At 36.8% G+C, this 22376-nt stretch overlaps 2 protein-coding genes across 2 annotated transcripts; one reads left to right on the top strand and one right to left on the bottom strand.

Annotated features, from left to right (window-relative positions):
• Positions 1 to 346: 346 nt before the first annotated feature.
• LOC105335014 (uncharacterized) lies at positions 347 to 20437 on the bottom strand. Its single transcript, XM_066077412.1, has 12 exons — positions 20349 to 20437; positions 19544 to 19584; positions 19031 to 19119; positions 18516 to 18587; positions 18266 to 18392; positions 17839 to 17933; positions 15540 to 15617; positions 14881 to 14980; positions 14292 to 14399; positions 13384 to 13806; positions 12908 to 13036; positions 347 to 869 (listed from the first exon to the last, which is right to left on the bottom strand). The coding sequence occupies exons 1-12, from the start codon at positions 20366 to 20368 to the stop codon at positions 745 to 747; spliced, it is 1407 nt and encodes a 468-aa protein (XP_065933484.1). The 5' UTR covers positions 20369 to 20437; the 3' UTR covers positions 347 to 744.
• On the top strand, positions 1658 to 7425 carry LOC105318792 (uncharacterized). The gene is made up of 3 exons (XM_034475471.2): positions 1658 to 3085; positions 3462 to 3785; positions 3910 to 7425. The coding sequence occupies exons 2-3, from the start codon at positions 3470 to 3472 to the stop codon at positions 7416 to 7418; spliced, it is 3825 nt and encodes a 1274-aa protein (XP_034331362.2). The 5' UTR covers positions 1658 to 3085; positions 3462 to 3469; the 3' UTR covers positions 7419 to 7425.
• Positions 20438 to 22376: the final 1939 nt, after the last annotated feature.

The following is a 22376-nucleotide window of genomic DNA, read 5'->3' on the forward strand; positions in this document are numbered from 1 at the left end:
TGCGTCTAAACTGTCAAAATTCATGACTTCCTAAAGGGCTTTCATATCGTTTAACTTAGTTAAAGTACATGTATTAATTCACTCTACCAAATGTCTTTAAATAGTTGACAAAAATCATCACTTGAATATGTACTAGTAATACTTTTAAGTTTACAAAAACAAAACCGCTCGTTTTGGTTGTTGCACCATTAAAAAATCATACGAATTAATTCAATTAACGTCTCTAATGATTTTGCACTTGATTTGATTTCTTATTTTAACTAGATTAATCAAACAAATACCCCCATTTGTTCAAATCTGTTTATTGATGTTTCATATCGCTCTCTCTCTCTCTCTCTCTCTCTCTCTCTCCCTCTCTCTCTCTCTCTTCTCTCTCTCTCTCTCTCTCTCTCTCTCTCTCTCTCTCTCTCTCTCTCTCTCTCTCTCTCTCTCTCTCTCCCTCTCTCATATTCCTTACTTATTTATGCATGTTAATGAAAATAACAAATATATCTAGACAATTATGATACTATAAAATAATCGTAATTAACTGTATATACAATCAATGCGTATGGAAGCCTTCACTAATGAAACACAACAGACTATTTTATATTTGAATATAGTGTATCGTCAGTTCCACATGTACATGTATTTTCAAACGGTAAAAAAAAATAAAACAAAAACACAACGCCGTGAAAACAATTTCCTGCAGGAAAGTTAACTAGGGAGGCAAACATTACAGCGAAGCCTGCGTCACTTCCGGTTTTATTCAGAGGAGCACCTGTTGCAGTACCGTTTACAGGCTAGAAAGACGAAGTTGGCGTAGTCGTGATTCGTGCAAAAACCGTCCTCATATTCGTCGCAGTTTGGTATCGTATCCTTACATCCCACTGCAAAAAAGTTGGCTGTTCAAAGTATATGTATATTGCTCTAATTTCAAAATACAATTTATGAGTAGTGTAAAAACCAGAGTTCTACGCCAGATGTTTTACTATAGGCTCCTCAAGGCTCCTCTGAGGAGCCAATGACGTCATCCATAACCATAGCAACACATACTATTGATAACGGTGGAAGGTGGGAAATCCCATGATGTCATAGGCATTGAAGATCAAAGGGAATTTATAGGGGGGGGGGGGGCTAAACAAAAGAGCTATTATATTCAACAACAATAGGAAGAGTAAAATTAGTTGGCAATTGATAACGGTGGAAGGTGGGAAATCCCATGATGTCATAGGCATTGAAGATCAAAGGGAATTTATAGGGGGGCTAAACAAAAGAGCTATTATATTCGACAACAATAGGAAAAGTAAAATTAGTTGGCATTGATAACGGTAGAGGGTGGGAAATCCCATGATGTCATATGTATTGAAGATCAAAGGGAATTTATAGGGGGGCTAAGCAATAGAGCTATTATATTCAACAACAATAGGAAGAGTAAAATTAGTTGGCATTGATAACGGTAAGGATGGGAAATCCCATGATGTCATTGATATTGAAGATCAAAGGGAATTTATAGGGGGCTTAACAATAAAGCTATTAGTTTGCATTGATAATGGTAGAGGGTGGAAAATCCCATGATGTCATAGGTATTGAAGATCAAAGGGAATCTATAGGGGGGGCTAGACAATAGAGCTATTATACTCGACAGTAATAGAACGATCTGAAATTAGTTGGCAATAGATCTATTGTCATCTATAGAGTCACAAAACTCCCTTGGAGGGATCGAAGGGTGTCATAAGACACCGATCTATCATCATCGGTTCTTGAGGGTGGGTATACAATAGACCTATTATTCCTATAATCAAAAGGGGGCAATAGTTACATTAAAAAGAGTTAAAGGTACGTTAGTCATGCAATACATTATACGGGTAATGACATATTTGAAACGAATGAGTAAACATGGGTCATTTAAACCCTCGTTTAACAAGAGATTTAAAGGTAGCTTTATTCATCCGAGACATCATACAGGTAAGGACATGTTTGAATCGAATGAGTAAACACGGGTCTTCAACCCCTCGTTTTACAAGAGAGGATAACACAAAATCTCATATTTTCCCATCAGTTTTCTGTAGGGTTTTCTTTCGTTGAAGAGATCGAAAAAATACACATGAGGCATCAAAATTCCTTGGCTGTCTGATGAAGAAGTAGTAAGATCAATCAAGCACACTAAGTTCGCTATTTAATTTAGGAATACATAAGAAATATCGTATTGGGTCTTGACAGGTAAACTCAAACATAGGTGTAATATTCTAAATAACCATAGATATGGATCTGTGTCATATAACTTGCAGACTCCATCACTCCTAAAAAAAAAAAGTCGTATCGTTTCCATTACTATGGTCTTACATCATCTGATTGAATGAATCTCAATACACTCTTGGAATGCTAATGATGTAGCGACTTTTGTTGTTATTAACCTACCTGTTATATAAGGACTCCACTGGAATAAAGCTTGTAACAAGGCTTTCATGGGCTATCCTTAGGTAATAACTTTTATTAGTATGTCATGTAATCTATGGAATAAAAGTATTGAACAAATTGATTCTTATGAACTTATATAGTGCTGTGATAATATCTGGGTTTTTTTTTTTAATTTGATGTATTTTTATATGTAATCATGACATTCTGTGATATATTTACCTGAATAAAATGAAATGAAATAGTTACCTAGATTTTAAACACCCTCATTGACTCGGAATTTCCGGGTCCATTAATTTATTCCATTGACACCATGATTTGACAATTTTACAGTTCTCTGGGAACAATACCCTGGAACGGATTTTCCGACTATTTTTAGGCCTTTCTATTGTCGTTCAGTACAATAGCTCTACTGTTTACTCCCCCTATAGATTCTTTTTGATCTTCAATCTATCGATAAAGATCTTTAAATAAATGGTTTATAATTTACAATCGGAAAATTGCTTATCCGAACCAATCAGACAACTTGTTTATATAATATCACCATGGAGATATTTTTCTTGTATAAATTAATGAGATCTACAGTGTTAAATCAGTTGCATCATAGTTGCGGAAGAAGTAACACCGTAGAGTTTCAAAGAAGTTCATATTGTGTTTCCGTTGGATTTGGATAATATATCTGTATAAGGTAGGATTTTGTTTTTAATTATATACATATTATATTTCATTTTTTTTTTTTACATAATTAAAATGAGCATTCTAAAACAATCACTTAATCGTTGTGTCATTTGAGGTATTATAAAATCTTGAACAGTTTGTTTAACGTTTGGGGGTTTTTTTCCAGATGAGTGGTTGAACAGTGTTGTCATTCTTACTGTAGAAATAGGTTTCAGTCGTAAATTTAAAGGCCCCGATCCTCATTTAACGAATGAGTAACCAATTTTACAACGTAAACAAACTGTGGTTGATATTACTTGTATACATACCTTCAAATACATAAAATGTGTTAGATTAAAAGGGATTTTTTAATGATAATTAATTTCATGTATTTTCATATTTTACAGACAACATCATGCCTGTTTCTCAGTTTACCTGTGAAGATTGTGGCAAAAGCTTCACACGTCAATCGAATTTACATCGACATCGAAGAACTACCCACCATGTAGACACTTTCAGCTGTTCTACCTGTGGGAGGCGTTTCAACAGAAGGGATAATTATCTACGCCATACAAGGAATCATATTAGAATTCCAGATCAAGGATCTCCACCGATAGTTGGTTCTGAACTATTAACCGACTCACAAATCCAAGAAAGCATCCAAAAAGAAAATGTGTGCCCCAACTTTCAAAATCAAGTGGGGAGTGGCATACCACCAAATGACCCTCAAGGTAAGTACTTAAACGTTTTTTTTTTTTGTTTTTTTATGCATATCAAATTGCTCTCACCTATTTTTTGAATATATGAGTGATATGCATATTGAATAAAAACGGAAACGGGCTTTTATTTTCACAGGTTCTCAATTTGGTGATACAAGAAATGATAGAGAAGACTGCATCACTTCAGAAGAAGCTATTCATGGGAACCTGAAAAAGATATCCATATCGGCTGACGATCAAACCAAATATGACCCTTTGACATTTCTCAAATCGAAAGAAGAGAAAGTGAGATCTGTCCTGCAGAACGAACGCACCAAACGAAAAAGAATGAAGTTTTACCTCACCTTACAAGTGCGTTTCACCAAGACCAGAGGGGATCAAGTGGAAGTTGCAGAGCCTCACTTCCACGGACGCTGCCACATAGTATTAAACAATCAAGACATCGAGCATGCTCTGAGGGAAAGTATTATGAAGATTGTGAACTCTTTCATTGAATATCAAAGAGAAGGGAGTAACTGGGCGCTGGACAAAGTCCTCGGAGTGAGCATTCATGTAGTCCAGTACAACCCGATCAAAGGTTCCAGTTACCTTCCGTTACCAGCTAAACTCGCCAGCAAGAAAGCCATCATCAATGTCCAGAATACCGATCAAAAGTGCTTCATGTGGTCGGTGTTGGCTGCTCTTCATCCTACAACGGGGCATCATGGGCATCCAAATAGGCTGAACAACTACATTGCTTTTCAAGAAGAATTGGATTTTACCGACATGACCTTTCCCGTCCGCGTGTCTGATATCCCAAAATTTGAACAAAAGAATGGATTATCCATCAATGTTTTCGGCTACGATAAGAATGAAGTCTACCCTCTCCATCTCACCAGAGAGAGAGGGTTAAAACATGTTGATCTTCTCGTCCTTGACAGAGGAGATAATTCACATTACTGTTGGATCAAAAATTTCAACAGACTCATGGGAGACCAGAATGGAGATAATAATCAGTATCATTACTGTTACTATTGTCTCCATGGATTCACCAAAAAGAAACTCTTAGAAAAACACCTACCTTACTGTCAGGTCCATGGCGCCCAGAGGACCGAGATGCCGAGTGAGGAAGAGAAATGGCTAAAGTTCTCCGACGTCTCCAAGCAACTCAGAGTGCCGTTTGTAGTGTACGCAGATTTCGAATGCATCTTAGAGAGGCAATACGGATGCCAACCGGACCCTAGCAAGTCGTCCACCATTAAGCTAGCGAAGCATGCACCCTCCGGATTTACATATAAAGTCGTAGGACTTTCACCAGAGACCACAGAAAATCATGTGACCTATCGTGGCCACGAGGCCGTTGACGTGTTCGTCGACCATATGATCAAACTCGAGGGGCGCCTTTTGAACATATTGCGCAATCCCAAACCCATGGATTTGTCCGAGGAAGAGACAAAAGCTTTACGGGAAGCGACTTTATGTCACATCTGCCACGGAAAACTAAGGAACGATACCGTTCGTGATCACTGTCATGTGACGGGAAAATTTCGTGGTGCAGCTCATAGTTCCTGTAATCTGAATTATCGGTTACGTGAGCGAATTCCCGTATTCTTTCACAACCTCAAAGGCTACGACGCTCACCACATTATGAATGCCATCGGCAAGTTTAAACATAAAAAGATTAACTGCATCCCCCAGAACCACGAGAAGTATATTTCGTTTTCGTTGGGCAGGCTAGATTTCGTGGATACGTTTCAATTCATGTCTGCCTCTCTAGACAAACTTTCCACCAATCTAGCCAAAGAGGGCATCCATAAATTTCCTCATCTCAAAGGTTACGTCGCATCCATCCATCCCGAAAACCAGCAGACCAAGCTCCAACTTCTCAGAAGAAAGGGCGTGTATCCTTACCGTTACATGAACTCCGTCAAGCGATTTGAAGAGACGTCACTGCCACCACAACAGGCTTTCTACAATGATTTAGATGGCAAAGCCGTGTCCGACCAGGATTACTTACATGCACAGCGGGTTTGGGATGTCTTTAACATTCAAAATCTAGGACAGTATCACGATCTGTACATGGAGACAGACGTTCACCTGTTAGCAGACGTGTTTGAGAATTTTCGTGACCTTTGCATTGACATGTATGGTCTCGATGCGGCTCATTTTTATACGGGTCCAGGACTGGCTTGGCAGGCTGCCTTAAAGATGACAGGGGTTGAACTAGAGTTGTTGACCGACCCGGATATGCATCTGTTTGTGGAAAAGGGGCTCAGAGGAGGCATAGCCATGATTTCAAAAAGGTATGCGAAAGCAAACAACCCCTATCTCAATGACTATGATCCAAGGCAACCCTCAAACTATTTGATGTATTTAGATGCCAACAATCTGTACGGGTGGGCCATGTGTCAGCCACTGCCCACTCATGATTTTTGTTGGCTGACGACTAAAGAAAGAGAGACTCTCGACATAAATGCCATCCTCCATGAGGGAGACACTGGTTACGTTTTTGAAGTCGATCTAGACTATCCCTTGGCATTGCACGACAGCCATAGCGACTATCCTTTAGCTCCCGAATCCTTCAAAATTGAGCCTGCGATGCTTTCGAGTTATCAGAAAGATCTTTTGACCAAGCTTGGAATGAAGGAAGGTTCTTGTACCAAGCTAGTCCCCAATCTTTTTGATAAGAAGAATTATGTCGTTCACTATCGGAATTTGCAACTCTACCTCGCGCTGGGGATGAGGCTTACTAAAATTCACCAGGTACTGTCTTTCAAGCAGAGTCCCTGGCTAAAAGCCTACATCGATTTCAATACGAGCAAGCGAAAAGTTGCAAAAAACGAGTTTGAAAAAGATTTTTTCAAACTCATGAATAATAGTGTGTTCGGCAAAACCATGGAAAATCTGCGAAAAAGAGTGGACATTCAACTCGTTCACCACCAGAAAAGGCTTTCAAAGCTCTCGGCCAAACCTGGATTTAAATCCTTCAAGATCTTCAATGAAGATCTGGCCTCTGTGGAACTAACCAAATCAAAATTGGTTCTAAATCGACCCATTTACGTGGGATTTTCCATTCTGGAACTTTCCAAGGTATTGATGTATGAATTTCATTACAACTACATCAAGAAAAGGTATGGTGGGCGTGCAGCTCTCTGTTTCACAGATACGGACTCTTTATGTTACGACATATCTACCGAGGATGTGTATGTCGACATGAAGGAAGACCACCATTGTTTTGATTTTAGTGATTACCCAGACACCCATTTTCTTCATAGTAATCAAAATAAGAAAGTACTCGGGAAAATGAAGGATGAATGTCAAGGTCATGTCATGCGAGAATTTGTTGGCCTTAAACCCAAAATGTACAGTTTTGTTTACGAAACTCAAAACAAGAATGAAAACGTTTGTCAAGAAGAAAAGAAAAGAGCTAAAGGAGTGAGTAAGGTGGTCGTGCAATCAAACATACAACACGAGAACTATAGACAGTGTCTATTGAACAGAGAGTTTCAGATGGAGTCGATGGTGACGTTTAGATCCTTTAATCATCAAATATTCACCATCGTTCTAAACAAAACCAGCCTGAGCCCCTTTGACGACAAAAGGCATATTCTAGAGGATGGTATTCACACCTTAGCTCACGGTCATTGTAAGACATCTCCTGTATAATGAAGATGTCTATTATCATGTATATCTTGTAAAATATGTGTTATTGCTATACTTATTGTAATGCTGAATAGTGAATAAATGAATGAAAAAAAATATTGTCGTTGAATCTTAGTTAAGGACTCCGGGGGGCCCCCGCGGATCCTAAGGTTTCCGGATCATTAGGTTTCCGGATCCTTAGTATTCGGAGCTTAAAGGTGTCCGGTGATCTTTGATGCCGGAATCGGAAGTTACCGGAAACTTTAACCTAATTGGTTGCTATAAAAAGTGTAATGGACCAATCACCGACGAGATCTCGTCTATAAAACTGGACCTTCCGGTCACGTATGCCATTATGCGAGAGGACGCTAAAGGACCAACATGTATTCTTGCAATCATTGTTCGAACGCTTACGTCTGGCCACACGACCTGAACCGTCATGTAAAACACAAACACATAGAATGTCAGCAGCGGCAGCAACAACAACAACAGCAGCAGCGACACCATCCACTACAGCAGCAGCAGCAGCAGCAACAACAACAGCAGCACCAACTACAGCAGCAGCACCAACTACAGCAGCAGCATCAACTACAGCAGCAGCACCAACAACAACAGCAGCAGCAGCAGCAGCAACAACAACAGCAGCAGCAGCAGCACCAACTACAGCAGCAGCAGCAACAGCAGCAACAGCAAGAGTTTATGTTTCAACACCCTTTTACGGCCAACGTTTCGGGACCAACCTCCTCGGGCAAAACGTATTTCGTGAAAACGTTGTTGCAACATTGTATGAGCAAGATTTCCCCTCCCCCAGAGAGAATTCTATGGCTCTATAAGCGATGGCAACCCTTATACGACATCATCAAATCTACGGTGTATCCCTCAGTCGAATTCATACAGGGTATTCCGTTAGACCTGGAGCAAGATTCGTTTGTTCACCCAGGAACGAGGAATCTCGTGATTTTAGACGATCTCATGTCGACAGCAGCCAAAGATTCTAGAATCAACGAATTGTTTACCGAGGGTAGTCACCACAGAAATCTATCGGTCATGGCTATCAATCAAAATCTGTACTATAACAAAGATCCCACCCAGAGAAGAAATTGTCACTACTTGGTTCTGTTTAATAACCCCGTGGACAGACAACAAGTCATGACCTTGGCTCGACAGATGTATCCCGACAACCCTCAACACCTGCTAAGACATTTTAAAGAAGCCACTTCCAAACCTTATGGATATTTGTTGGTTGATTTGAAACCAACTACATCCGAACATCTGCGCATGCGCATTGACGTCTTGAATCCTATAAAACAGCTAGAAGCAGAGAATGTGCCTCATTCTCCAAGAGACATCCCTACCGAACAGACGTATCACCAGCCAATTCCTCTTCCCCAACAATTGTTAACAGAAAAGTCGGAATTTCAACACACGACACCTGATTTTGAAGATATGCCTTCCTGTGACGATTGTGGTCTGGTCTTTGAAAATATGCATGACCTTCAAAGACATGTGAAAAGATGGTGCCCAGAGAACGAAAAAAGGAGAGATGATGTTGAAATGGAGGAGGATCAGTCCGATTGGACCCCTATCAAGCCGGAGAAGAAGGAAGATGAAGATGACCGGGAACATGACGTCTTTCATGCTCTCATGGATAAGGCCAGAGAGAAGAACGAAACAGAATGGAACCAGAAATACAACAAATACATCAAAGAGGGATTGACTCGAGAAAAGGCCAGAGAGAAGACCGAAGCAAAGATGAAGTCAAAAGACTTGCAAACATTTGTTACTGGATACGCCGATCTCATCCAATACATTCTAGATTTAAAGCATGGTTCCATACATGCAACCATCATGGATGACGTCTCGGATTTCCAGTCTAGAGGCTACGGCGAACGCAAATCCATCAGAATGGCCCTGAATAAAAACCGTCATCTCCTCGACGAAATGTGGGACGACGAAATGGAATTCGATGAACGAGATAGTGAAACGGAAGAAGAGGACAGTGATGAATCTGAAGAAGCTTAAATGTCTTTTGAGAAACTGTTTTTCCGTCTAAACGAGATATTATGTATCATAGCTTTTGTTTGAATAAAAATTGAAAAAAAAAGTATGTCTTGTTGTACATGTCATTTACGATCACGTGATCAAACGTTATATAATAGGGTCGGTTACGTGGAGGCTTCATTTCTTTGATGTCCGACAAAGAGGAAGCATGTCTTGGGAGAACTATCTCAAGCAAGTGTATTACAATCCAGTGAATGCCGGAAGTTTTTCCGGGCCGGACAAACTGTATCGATATGTGCGCAAAGAAGGAAAATACGTTCTAAGCAAATATAAGATCAGGAAATGGTTACAGAGGCAAGACGCTTACAGTCTACAGAGAGGAGTCCGAAGACATTTTAAGAGAAACAGAGTCGTCACCCTTGGTATTGACGACCAGTGGGATGCAGATCTCATGGATATGTCGAAATACGCCAAACAGAACGACGGGGTTGCCTTCGTTCTGGTGGTTATTGACATATTCTCCAAGTTTCTTTGGATGCGCCCTCTGAAGGACAAGAAAGGCCAAAGTGTCACTTCAGCCTTTGAACATATTCTTCGGGACGGTAGACGTCCTACCCGAATTCGTACCGACAAAGGACAGGAATTCCGAGCCCGAGTCTTCAACGAATTTCTGAACACCCGAAATATCGAGCACTTGTACGCCCAGAACACAGAAACCAAGGCCAATTATGTAGAAAGGGTGATTAAAACGATCAAGGCTAAAGTGTATCGATATATCACCTACCAACAATCCTATCGTTACGTGGATCACCTACACGACTTTGCCGCCAACTATAACGCAACGTATCACAGAACAATCGGCATGCCTCCTGATAAGGTGACAAAGGCGAAGGAGACGGACGTCTGGTGGAGAATGTATTGGCCCAAGAAGGCACCCGTAATATCTAAGCCTAAACGAGTGAGAAAACCCTTCAGATTCAAAGTGGGAGATCGTGTGCGCATCAGTCACCTGCGGAACGTTTTCACCCGCGAATATGACGAGAAGTGGTCTGGAGAAATATTCGTGGTATCGGAGAGACGCCTAAGAGGAGGATTACCCGTATACAGACTTAAAGACTATCTGAACGATGAGATTAAAGGAACCTTTTACCAAGCGGAACTCCAAAAAGTGGACGTTCGTGAAGATGACGAATTTAAAGTGGAAAAAATATTAAGAACCAAAGGTCGTGGACGTAATAAACAATACCTTGTAAAATGGTTACATTGGCCTACAAAGTTTAATTCGTGGGTCAATGCAGATGATATGAAAGGATATCCTTGATGATATATTACTTAACTATTATTATTATTATTGTTATTGTAAATTTCTATAAAAAGAAAATAAATATGAAAAATCTAAAACATGTGTTGTTATTCGTCGTGTTTATAGATTCAAATCAGAGAAAAAACATCTCCATGGTGCAGGGATGGTGTCGATTACTTTCAAAAATAATCGATTAAATTACAATGAATTTTTTTTTTAATCTAAGTATAGATGATTAATGTTTTTGAAGGAAAAATGTATTTTCGACAGGAGTATTAATTCTGATATAAAGTTATCAATTTTTACAAGCCTTTCTAGTACATTTTATCATCATTAACCATCTTTTACGGTTGCGTAAATATCTCTGTGTTCTAAAAATAAAGAACTTTTATTCATCCATTAAATAAGAAACAGTTTTAATTATGTAAATTATAAACAGAAAACCGTTTATACATAGTTGACTGTATTTATTTGTGTTGAACTTATACTACACATTAGTATAGGCTTTTACTACAATTAATACAATGGTTGACTATAAACACTGTGGTATATCATTGTGTTATTACGGTACTTAAGGGTGTGTTCTTGTTTTGCATACATTTGAAAATTCAGTACAAAACAATAGGTGTGAATTGTGTTTTTATTTTATATAGTCTGGTTTTTTACCTGAGATTTACCAGTATTTTACAAATGCATTTTAAAGAAGAGTTTGGTGATCATACTGCACATGTATTCTAGTGCACTCTATTTAGAATAATGATTAAAAAAAAAATATTATACTTTCAACATTTCACATTCATTCTGAAAGTACAGTTTTTTTTTCAATCTATTCTATTAAAGAAAACAGTAAAGAATATGAGATTTTGTGTTATCCTCTCTTGTAAAACGAGGGTTTGAAGACCCGTGTTTACTCATTCGATTCAAACATGTCCTTACCTGTATGATGTCTCGGATGAATAAAGCTACCTTTAAATCTCTTGTTAAACGAGGGTTTAAATGACCCGTGTTTACTCGTTTGTTTCAAACGTGTCATTACCCGTATAATGTCTTGCATGACTAATATACCTTTAACTCTTTTTGATGTAACAATTGCCCCCTTTTGATTATGGGAATAAAAGGTCTATTGTATACCAACCCTCAAGAATCGATGATGATAGATCGGTGTCTTATGACACCCTTCGATCCCTCCAAGGTTGTTATGTGACTCTATAGAGGACAATAGATCTATTGCCAACTAATTTAAGATCGTTCTATTGCTGTCGAGTATAATAGCTCTATTGTCTAGCCCCCCTATAGATTCCCTTTGATCTTCAATACCTATGACATCATGGGATTTCCCACCCTCTACCTTTTTCAATGCCAACTTGTTTTACGCTTCTTATTGTTGTTGAATATAATAGCTCTATTGTTTAGCCCCCCCCCCCCCTATAGATTCCCTTTGATCTTCAATACGCGATTTCCCACCCTCTACCGTTATCAATTGCCAACTAATGTTACTCTTCCTATTGTTGTTGAATATAATAGCTCTTTTGTTTAGCCCCCCTATAAATTCCCTTTGATCTTCAATGCCTATGACATCATGGGGTTTCCCACCTTCCACCGTTATCAATAGTATGTGTTGCTATGGTTATGGATGACGTCATTGGCTCCTCAGAGGAGCCTTGAGGAGCCTATAGTAAAACATCTGGCGTAGAACTCTGGTTTTTACACTACTTTTATGTGTTCGCATATATGTGTTAAGGCAAGACATACTTATACAATAACAGGACTGTCCTTAACAGGCACGTAGCATCGGGTGGGGGGGGGCTTTTTTTTGGATGAGTCTGTCCCCCCCCCACCCCCACTTTCAAAAACGATGCTACATGCCTGTTAAACAAGAAGAGCTCTATGTAAAGTTATATAAAAAACACCCAAATTTAAAAGGTTAGATACATCAATATTGATTTTTTTCTTTACTGAATAATAGTTTGACGATCTGATTGTTAATTTGTAGACCATCCGGTGTCCTTAAAGCTTACTTATAATTTGATTTTTTCCTTTACTTATTAATAAACTATTGCTGAAGAAATTCTATTAAAAATTTTAAGTAGGCCTGCTTGGTTACTTGTTGAACACCAAGCCCCCTTATAGCACAAAATACACTAAAATAAGTGGCTAAGTATAAAATTAATGTATCTTGAGATGTCTTCGTAATATTCTATTAACCCACCTGGATGACATATGCCACAGGTTAGAGGGCAGTGGGTCTGCGCAAATCCATAGTAAATGCTCGTCTGGTTACAAATTTTAAATAAGTCGTAATGCTTGCAATCGATATTCTTGGCATCGATACAGGCGTCTGCAATAGAAAGAGTGTATGAATATCTATCTATCTATCTATCTATATATCTATCTATCTATCTATCTATCTATCTCTCTCTTTATCTATCTATCTATCTATCTATCTATCATTCATCTATCTATCTATCTATCTATCCATCCATCCATCCATCATCCATCCATCCATCCATCCATCCATCATCCATCCATCCATCTATCATCCATCCATCTATTTACCCCTCCTTGCATGTATAATAATTTTTTTCTCTTACTTCTATTTCTAACCAGTATACCTGTCCCTCTCTCCTTCTTTTGTATCTATTCATTAGTACTTATATCTTAAATATGCTCTATGATAACAATTACCGGATGTTGTCGGAAAAGACGCTGGAGTTGACAATGTTGTTAGGTTGTTGGTATGTACAGTGCGATCCGTTTGTACCGAGGACACTGTAGAGTTTCCCGCGCTATCTGTATTGTGTTGTCCGGCAGTAACACTGCTTTGAATCGTTGGAGAATGCGAGGCGAAGGATATTGGTGAAGACGAGGTCGTTGTCGACGTTGTTGATGTTGAAAATAATGGAGATGATGATGATGATGACGACGTCGATAGTGATGATGTTGAGAATGGGACAGAGGTAGTTGTTGATCTCATTGTTGTTGGTAGAGAGTCTGTTGTTGTTGATGTTTTTGTTGTTGTTGTTAGGAATGGTGATGTTGTTAACGATACAGCATAGTATGGCGATGTTGTTGTTTTTGTTGTCGAAGATGTGTTGTTTTGATATCCTGCTGTAACGTTATATGTATGAGGAGATGACAAGTTGTGTTCTATTAAACAGGAGAAAAATGTAAAATATAATTTTTAATGAAATAAGCTTAGAATTACATATTGACAAACAAAGTCAATTAAAATCAGTTTCATTAAAGTTTTAACTTTTACTAAGTTCTAGAAAGAAGTCCTCTAAATTCATCAAAATGTACAAATTAGGATATATACATATTTTTCAATAATATACATATTTTTTTCACGCTTCCTGTAGTTAACTCGCGACATCAATTATGCAAAATTCTAATGCAATACAAACTCTCGGTGTTGTTTTTTGTTTAATCAAAAAAGAGACACACATCTAGTTTATACCAATTTACATACAATCTGATGACAACCAAAGACAAATAAAGAATCTCCTGTGAAAAACATACATGTATTTATTAGGTTATCAAGGTTAAAACAGAAGCATGTTTATATACGTTTGAGCGTCAACAGCTGCACTGACCTTGACATAAGGAACAGGTGCCAGGACACGCCAGCCTGACCTCTGACACCGTGTGGCATTTATCCTGCAGCAGAGGACAAAAAGGATTGCGATCAAGGCACAGTTTATCTACAGAAAATTAAAAGAAACCTTGTTCGATACGGTAGGCATATCGGATACATTGCATGCATTAGTAACTATGTTTAAAATAAGTATATTGCCAAGTGGTTCTACAATCTTGAATTTATACAGCTGTAAATATGTATTGTATTTTGAAAATTGCAGTATTTTTATAAAGCTGCAATTTCTTCCTTTTTTCTGTGTATATAATAAAAATGTACAAGTAATATGCAAACTAGAACCCACTGCATTATGAATTTAAATATTTGTTAACTTAATGTTAACATAAACGAAACTTTTAATGAATCAATCATTTTACAGGAACTAGAAAAAGATACTGCATTGAATGTTTTGTTTTAGATTTCATTCAACAATATATATTAATTAAATAACATAAAAATCGACATTTTAGCACCTTTTTACTTATATCTGAAAAAAATCCTAACAAAGAATTGTGAACCAAAATTACGTGAAAAACGAAACACTTTACCGTTTGTACGGTTGCTATGACAACGGTCATTACAAAGGTCACCTTCACAACAACGGGAGCAGTAGGGGTTGTCCGGGTATTGCTCCAGTGTCCGGCATTTCTACAAGGGATGGAACATTTTCATTGGTTAACTATTCTTTTGTCCGATTTCAACGCTAAAACAAACGGTGTTACAAATTGTATCATTTCTGCTCTCACACCTGATTTTGTTCTGCTGAAAGGAATTCAAAACCAATAAGTTTATTATCATTTCTATGTCAATTTCACTTTTAAACTTTGGAGTGTAAACCTTTAAAAAGGAGGGGGTGGGGACATATTGTTTTTCATTCCTTGCTTTCCATTTTTCTCTTTTCAATGGAACGTATTCAAATGGGACATCAAATCTAGAGCAGTTTGTAATATCACAAGATAAAATAATTGCCGATTATGTCGTCAATTGTATACTATTCCAAAAATGTAGAACAGAAATTATATAGCTTTTTAAGATAACATAAAAAACAATGTATTTTTATAATATTCGGTAGATGTAATTTATTCAGGGTAAATGTAAATAGTTTAAGGGTTGATTTCAAGAAATATCGCGTGTATCTATGAACAAAGGGACAATTTCAAGAGACATCATGTATGTCTACGAACAACGAACAAACAAACGTGCTAACCGTTTCCTTAAGAGCACACCCAGTGACGTAATGGTAGAGCATTGTGGTTTCGTCACGTGACATGCCAATGTAACAGGCCTGAAATAAGGAAATAAAAAAAATAAAATAATGTGATAAATCCACTATTTTATCATGTCTACACAATTTTTACTTAAGGAAAACTTATGAGACAACAAAAGGCTTCTGAAATCGGGCTTAAAGAGGATTAGGAAAATGTAGATTAATAGGAATACATCCAAATATGAGTTGACGTATAGTCAATTGAGCAGTTCTTGCAGTATCACACTAAACAGAATGGCCAAAAATAGGACACTTCCCACCTTTTTTTTATTGTTATATTTAAATAGAAGATCACAACCGTAGATCAACATAAAATCAATATTGTATATAACATATATCGTTTCTAAAAATAATTGACACCATTGTAAAGGACGCGCTTATGATCATTATTTGTGCGGGGGAGGGGGGGGGGGAGAGAAAACAATTAATTCTGACAGACTTTACAAAAATCATGAAATAATTGATAACCAGGCAAACGCGCTTTGTTCATGACGCAAAAATGGTAGACATGTGGGTTTTCTGTTCAGTTGCTGACGTAGCTTCAACGTTTTATAAAATGTTAATTCCAGTATTAGGCAGGTGTATGTTATTCACGCGCCCTGTCTGAGCGTGGAAAGCAGGTTTTGGTCGTAATTACAAATTATACCACAGAGGCATCGTATCCGCTCTACCCTCTATGACATATATATAGTTATATGAATAATACATGTATTATTTATATATATGCCATAGAGTGTAGAGCGGATACGGTGCCCCTTGTGATTATATGATATTAATTCAATGCACACATCTGACCGCATGTCCATCATACAAACTTATATTGGGCGGTATTGTGCAGAACATAGTATCAACCACTAGGAGAAAAAAATCGTTCAGCGAGAAATACATTGAAGTATAGATTTATACTTTTATAGAAAAAATATATAAATTAGGCCTTTCTTAGAAAATGTTTCTTTAATTGGAATTGCCGTCAGGGGGTTTCTAGACCCAGGTGGGAGGGAGGGATTTTTTGTTTCAAGCTTGAAGTTTAACTAATTGAAATTGGGTAAAGAAAATCTCTATGTAAAAAAAAAATCATTATTTGCTAATAAATTTTATCAGCGGGGGGGGGGGGGGGGGTATTTCAATAAGGCGGGGGGCAATTTCAAACAATTTTATGGCCTTATCATAATATATGGACCAAAAAGAAATTGAAATTAAATAATATAATCGAGTACAAAACGACTTTTATCTTAACTTAAACACGTCACTGGTATATAAATTTAAAAAAAGGTACTTAACTTACTAGTATATGTATTTTTGTACAGGATTATATATAATTATATACATGTATTTTTCTTTTTTATCCAATAAACATTATTACGTCAACAAGTTGACTGTGTACCTAGTCCTTTGAACTTTCCAACGTTGCTCTACATAGCATTCAATCACAGACATAGAACAGCGCGAAAAATAGATTACCGCAAAAAAAGAACAATTTTACGTTGTTGCTCAAGACATTCATGCCAGTATTTCCCTTTATTAAAATTAATAGTTAAATGAAGACATTCAATTTGTATTGAAAATATAATACAAACATCAGTGAATTTTTCATTTTATTTTAGCCGGGTTAGAATAAACGTAGAATAAATCCTAGCTGCTTCCCTACGCCTACAAATTTAGATTTGTTGGTGATCAATTTCCGTGGATTGTTATTCGTAGCGATGTTATTTCATGAAGGTCCAATAATAAAAATAACTCTTTCTAAATTTGTTTTCGTCGACGATGCAAATTCGTGGGGGGGGGGGGGGGGGGGGGGGGCTACCCACAAATATCACAAAACACGAAAATTGAGCACCATGAGTTCTAATGATTCTACAGTATTATAGTTCACTTGCACAACATTACTAAAACACAGTGTTTGCTTTTCAGGTTTTTTTTTTGTTAGCGGAATGGTTGTTTGCACCGTGAAGAGAAAATTAGAACCCTTTTAACAATACCTTGGACTTTCGGTTGGACGTAGCTTTCTATTTCTTGCGTCAAAACAAGTTAAAAATGACGCTGGATTGAAGCGAAATATGCACCGATTGCGAAGTCTTATCTCAAAAACCAGACAAATCGTGTTGATTTCAAAGAGACATGGCTGAGTGGCCAGCAATGAAACAGACAGGCCTACGCCACATTGCTTTTTGACACAACTACCCAAAGTCCAAGCTCCTGTCAAAATGGTTTTAAGTCCACTGAGTGATCCAAGGCTTACCCTGTCTATGGAGCAGAGTGTTATCTGATCACATGACTCCGGGTGTGTCTGGTAGTCACAGGCGTAACAGATGGTCCCCGAGGAGTCGGGCAACACTGAAGATAGACAGACAGAATGAACAGATAATGTGTATAGATACAAAACGAAGAGAGAGAGAGAGAGAGAGAGAGAGAGAGAGAGAGGAGACACCCCCCCCCCCCCCCCCCCAAGATTTGATTTTGGGTTTTCTTTCTAGACTTTCTCGAAATATTGTTACTTTTTTAAGAAAAAGCCATTAAACATTACACTTCAATATGTACCAGATCCTTATACAATTTTGGTTAGTTAAAAAAACCAACACAAAATTTGTTCAAAAGCTGCTAAAGCGATCGGGCTTGAAATTCTCCAGCAGTAATCAAATAAACAAAATTAATATAAAACATCTTACCTTGACTCCCACACAGATTTCTATTGTTGCAGATCTTCGTACTATTACAACAAGCCTCGCAAACAATAGAGTTTTGTTTCCCTAAAACTCTTTGAAGTTGTCGGTTTCGAGGAAACTCACCGCAGACCTGTTCAAAGCAATCGAGTACGCTAATTCATTTCTATTACTAAATGCGTTACTGAATATAGTAACCTTTCACCGGCAACCTTTATAACCAAAGGTTAAAGTTCATTGTTTATACAACACGTACGTAATGGTCTGCGCATCCTAGGTCATACATCAAGTGACCGGCTGCATTAACATACTTCTGGACGTAACATTGCTGAAATACAAAAAATCCGTGCTTTAAAGTAAAAGGCTTGACAATAGGTGACCTTTTTAATAAATAAAATCTAGTAACTATAATAATTATTAATAGGTAACTTTGGAATGCCATATACATTTTTTCGATCGAATGAAAAAAAGCGATGTACATATTTTATTCTCGTATAACAAATAGATATAGAGGATCAAGATTTTTTTGTTTTCTAGAGGTATTAAGGCATTTTTGCACGACTTTGCTATGCTTGTTACATATATTAAGTTGATTAAAAACCACTATCGGGGATTCAATGATTGCATACATAAGTTTCAATATTTTTTCAAGAGTCGGGATCCAGGATAACCTGACCCCCTGTAGAATCATTTTAAATTGTTTACCCCAACTTAGTCAATACAGTATATACCAGTAGATTATAGATCTTAGACAGGTGTCAGTATTCTCACCTCGTGACTTCCGCATTCGGTCACAAAGGAGCACTCCGTGGGTTCTGGAATACCCTTACAGGAGAGGCACGTCTGTCCAGCATTCACAGCTAGATCAATGTCATTGGTTAAGATTTATACATAATGATATGGTTGTTGAAAAGTACATGATATTTAGTAGCTCATGAACCGTGTTGCAGATAATTTGAATCGAAATATTTTGAAAATGTTTGAACTAAATTGAAAAATTAAAGTCATGACATGATTGCTTTGGAGCATTTGGTTTAAACTTAGCAAAGACGGTATCAATTTTTGTTCTTCAAAAAAGTCATTTCATTTACACTTGTCTTTCATACACGGTAAACAAATCATGATTTCTTAGGCTTTTTTATCAAATATATCAAAGTTCTTTGCATATACATGATTGTACATTTCCACAATAAAAGTTATCATTGGAAACAATCAAAGCAATGGTTATTTGTCATGTGACAATAATGGCACGATACACTGGCCTACTTTGTTCACGTGACTCACCGTATATCGCTACTGATGTCAAGAAGAAGGCAAGCTCTAGCCTGAATTAAAAAAAGGTTGGAGTAAAAATTAAACATATAGCTATTTAGAACACGATCAGAAATATGCACAGCAATGTACTAGAGTAGTAATTATATTTCGTACGTCGAGATTGAGACAAAAACATCTATGACGAACTTAATGTATTTTCTTCCTCTGGAAAAGAATACTTCTTATATTCATTTCTAATAGCTCAAGAAAAAAAACAATAGCAAAACGTGTTGGTAAGAGATAAACATTTTCGTTAAAATGGACTTTTATATTCACTAAAACTTATTATATACACCAAAGAAAATCATGGATCTTTCTTGGACGTTACATTAATTTTTAATCAAGAAATCAAAACATGTATTATTGCCCGATAAAAATTTGAATCCTCTTAAACTGAGTATAATACGTTGGATCTCATTGTTGTCACTTGCAGGTAAGTCCTCTCCGAACGTCTCACAAAATTCTGTTATATTTATCAAAATCCAGGAATTATTTGAATCCTCTTAAACTGAATATGATACGTATATTATATTATTTATTAGCATAATCTATTTGGTGAATGTCGAATTTACTGGGTGAACATGTGCTACACGTTATACAATTTTGCGAAAAATTACAAGCAGTCATGTAAATAATTCAAAAATTATTGTATGACACATAGTTTGTTAAAAAAACTTATCATAACTTACCCCCTCTGTAAAATTCATAAAACCAAAGTCTACTTATTTTGAAACAAACAGTTTAAAAACAATGAGTTGCGTAACTCTCACATTACCTGTAATTCTGTAAAATCATGTCGTCTCTGATTTTCTCGTGGCCACGGTAACCCAATTATCGTTTCTCTTATCACGTGACCTACGATCCTTTGGGTCACATACGTCAATTATTAAATAACAGCTATGTGTTCCGAAGGTGCCAATGCTTAGAGGTAGCACAGATTAAAAGTTCATGTACTATTACCTACGTGGTTCCTTATTTCCTTATACCTTTACCGATTTAATTTTTTTTCACCGAGAGCATATAACCACAAAATATTATGACATCTCAAAGTGTTCCTGTATTTATAAACGTAACAAAAAGAAAAGACTTTGGTAAATCTGCATTATGAAATCTACTTACAATATATTGGTATATATGTCAGAAGCTGCATTCATTATTAATCGACATTTGAAAAATATTACTCTCGAATGTCCTATAAACCTTTCAAGGTGCACATTGATGATAGAGTGAATCATTTTGGTACAAATACGAATCTACTATACTAAAACAACTTTTCTCTGACAGATAACAGTTAACAGTGCAAAATCGATACGCTTAGATAGGAAATAGTTTCCTGGTTTTGCAATAATGTTAAGAAATCATGTTAAGAATATATTTTGTTTATAATAACGTAGAGTTTTCATTTCTCATAATCGCATGCACAATTCTATTAATTTTAAGCTCCGTCTTAGTACAACTATCGACTTGATTATTATGTTTTTCCGGAACTTCCGGTTTTACTAGAAAATGGCACTAAAACGGATATTGTAAAGATTCTTTGTCGCTATATTTAGACAGTTTTAATCCCGATGTACAATCAAGCCACCATAATGTGGTTTTATGTGATATTAAATTATCAGCTGAACGTGCATAGGTCTATAGGACTTGAATATTTACCAAATTTTTATAGCACTTTATGTCTTTGATCAAGAAGGATTTACCATAATATTAGATCAGTAGGCTTACATGACTAAGAAACATATAATAGTCGACTGTTATGAAAATTGTGTCTTTGTCTAAAATTTGCAGATTTGTACAGTTTGACGTATTAACCAGCATATTGAATTCAAAAACGATGGTTAATTAAAGAAATTTTATTTCTACGTTATACTTATTTAATACTCTTGTAGAAATGGGTGAGTTAATTACTCCCCCCACACACTTTTTTTGTTTTTTAAGTATTTTCCTTTTATACATACGTTGCTGAAAAAGTTTGATGTTGTTGCTATCATCGGCTTATATTTAGCTTGAACACTAAAATTTAGTAAATGATACTGTGGAATCATTAGAGTTCGTGGTGGCTCAATTTTCGTGGTTTTCGTAGGTAGTCCCCCCCCCCCCCCCCCCCCCCACACACACACACACGAATATAAATCCTCAACGAATACAATTTTAGAAAGAGTTATCTTTATACTGAAACAGTAACCGACGCATCCACGAAATTACATCCCCGCGAATGAACAAAATAGTCACAGTCCAGGAAAGTTGTCCCCCACGAGTTTAAATGATTTCACATTACACGCAGAACATTACACGTTTGTTGAGGTGGAGTGTTTCACTTACTTTTTATTTAACGATCGTCAAAGTATCGTGTTTGAAGTGTGATTTCATTGTTTAGAGAAATATATAAGCTTTTAGCTATTTTATATCAATTTTTGGAATTTGTTTAATAGTAAGTACTTTGTTTGAGAGTAAGACAAAGACGCATTAATTCTTTGCTTTGAAAACTTACATTAGTTCATTAGTTCATTAAAAATAATTATAGTTATATATAACAAATGATCAGCAAGTCATGATCTCGATACCCGTGTTTTTATACACTTTAGACCTTTTTTAAAAGACTTTTTAAAATGCAGTTCATTGTCTAGAAAATATATGATGTTTTACTAAAATCAATATTTCAAGATATCCCATACCACCATAATACATTTTAGAATACGTTTTAGACGTTCATGTTTGTTTCATTTTTTACCACATTCCCTTGGAAAACAATTGCAATTTACCTGACATATTTTAAGATATCTTTTTGTCTAAAGTTATTCTT

Source organism: Magallana gigas, chromosome 1, assembly GCF_963853765.1.
Source record: "Magallana gigas chromosome 1, xbMagGiga1.1, whole genome shotgun sequence".
In the NCBI taxonomy this organism is placed as follows: Eukaryota; Metazoa; Mollusca; class Bivalvia; order Ostreida; family Ostreidae; genus Magallana; species Magallana gigas.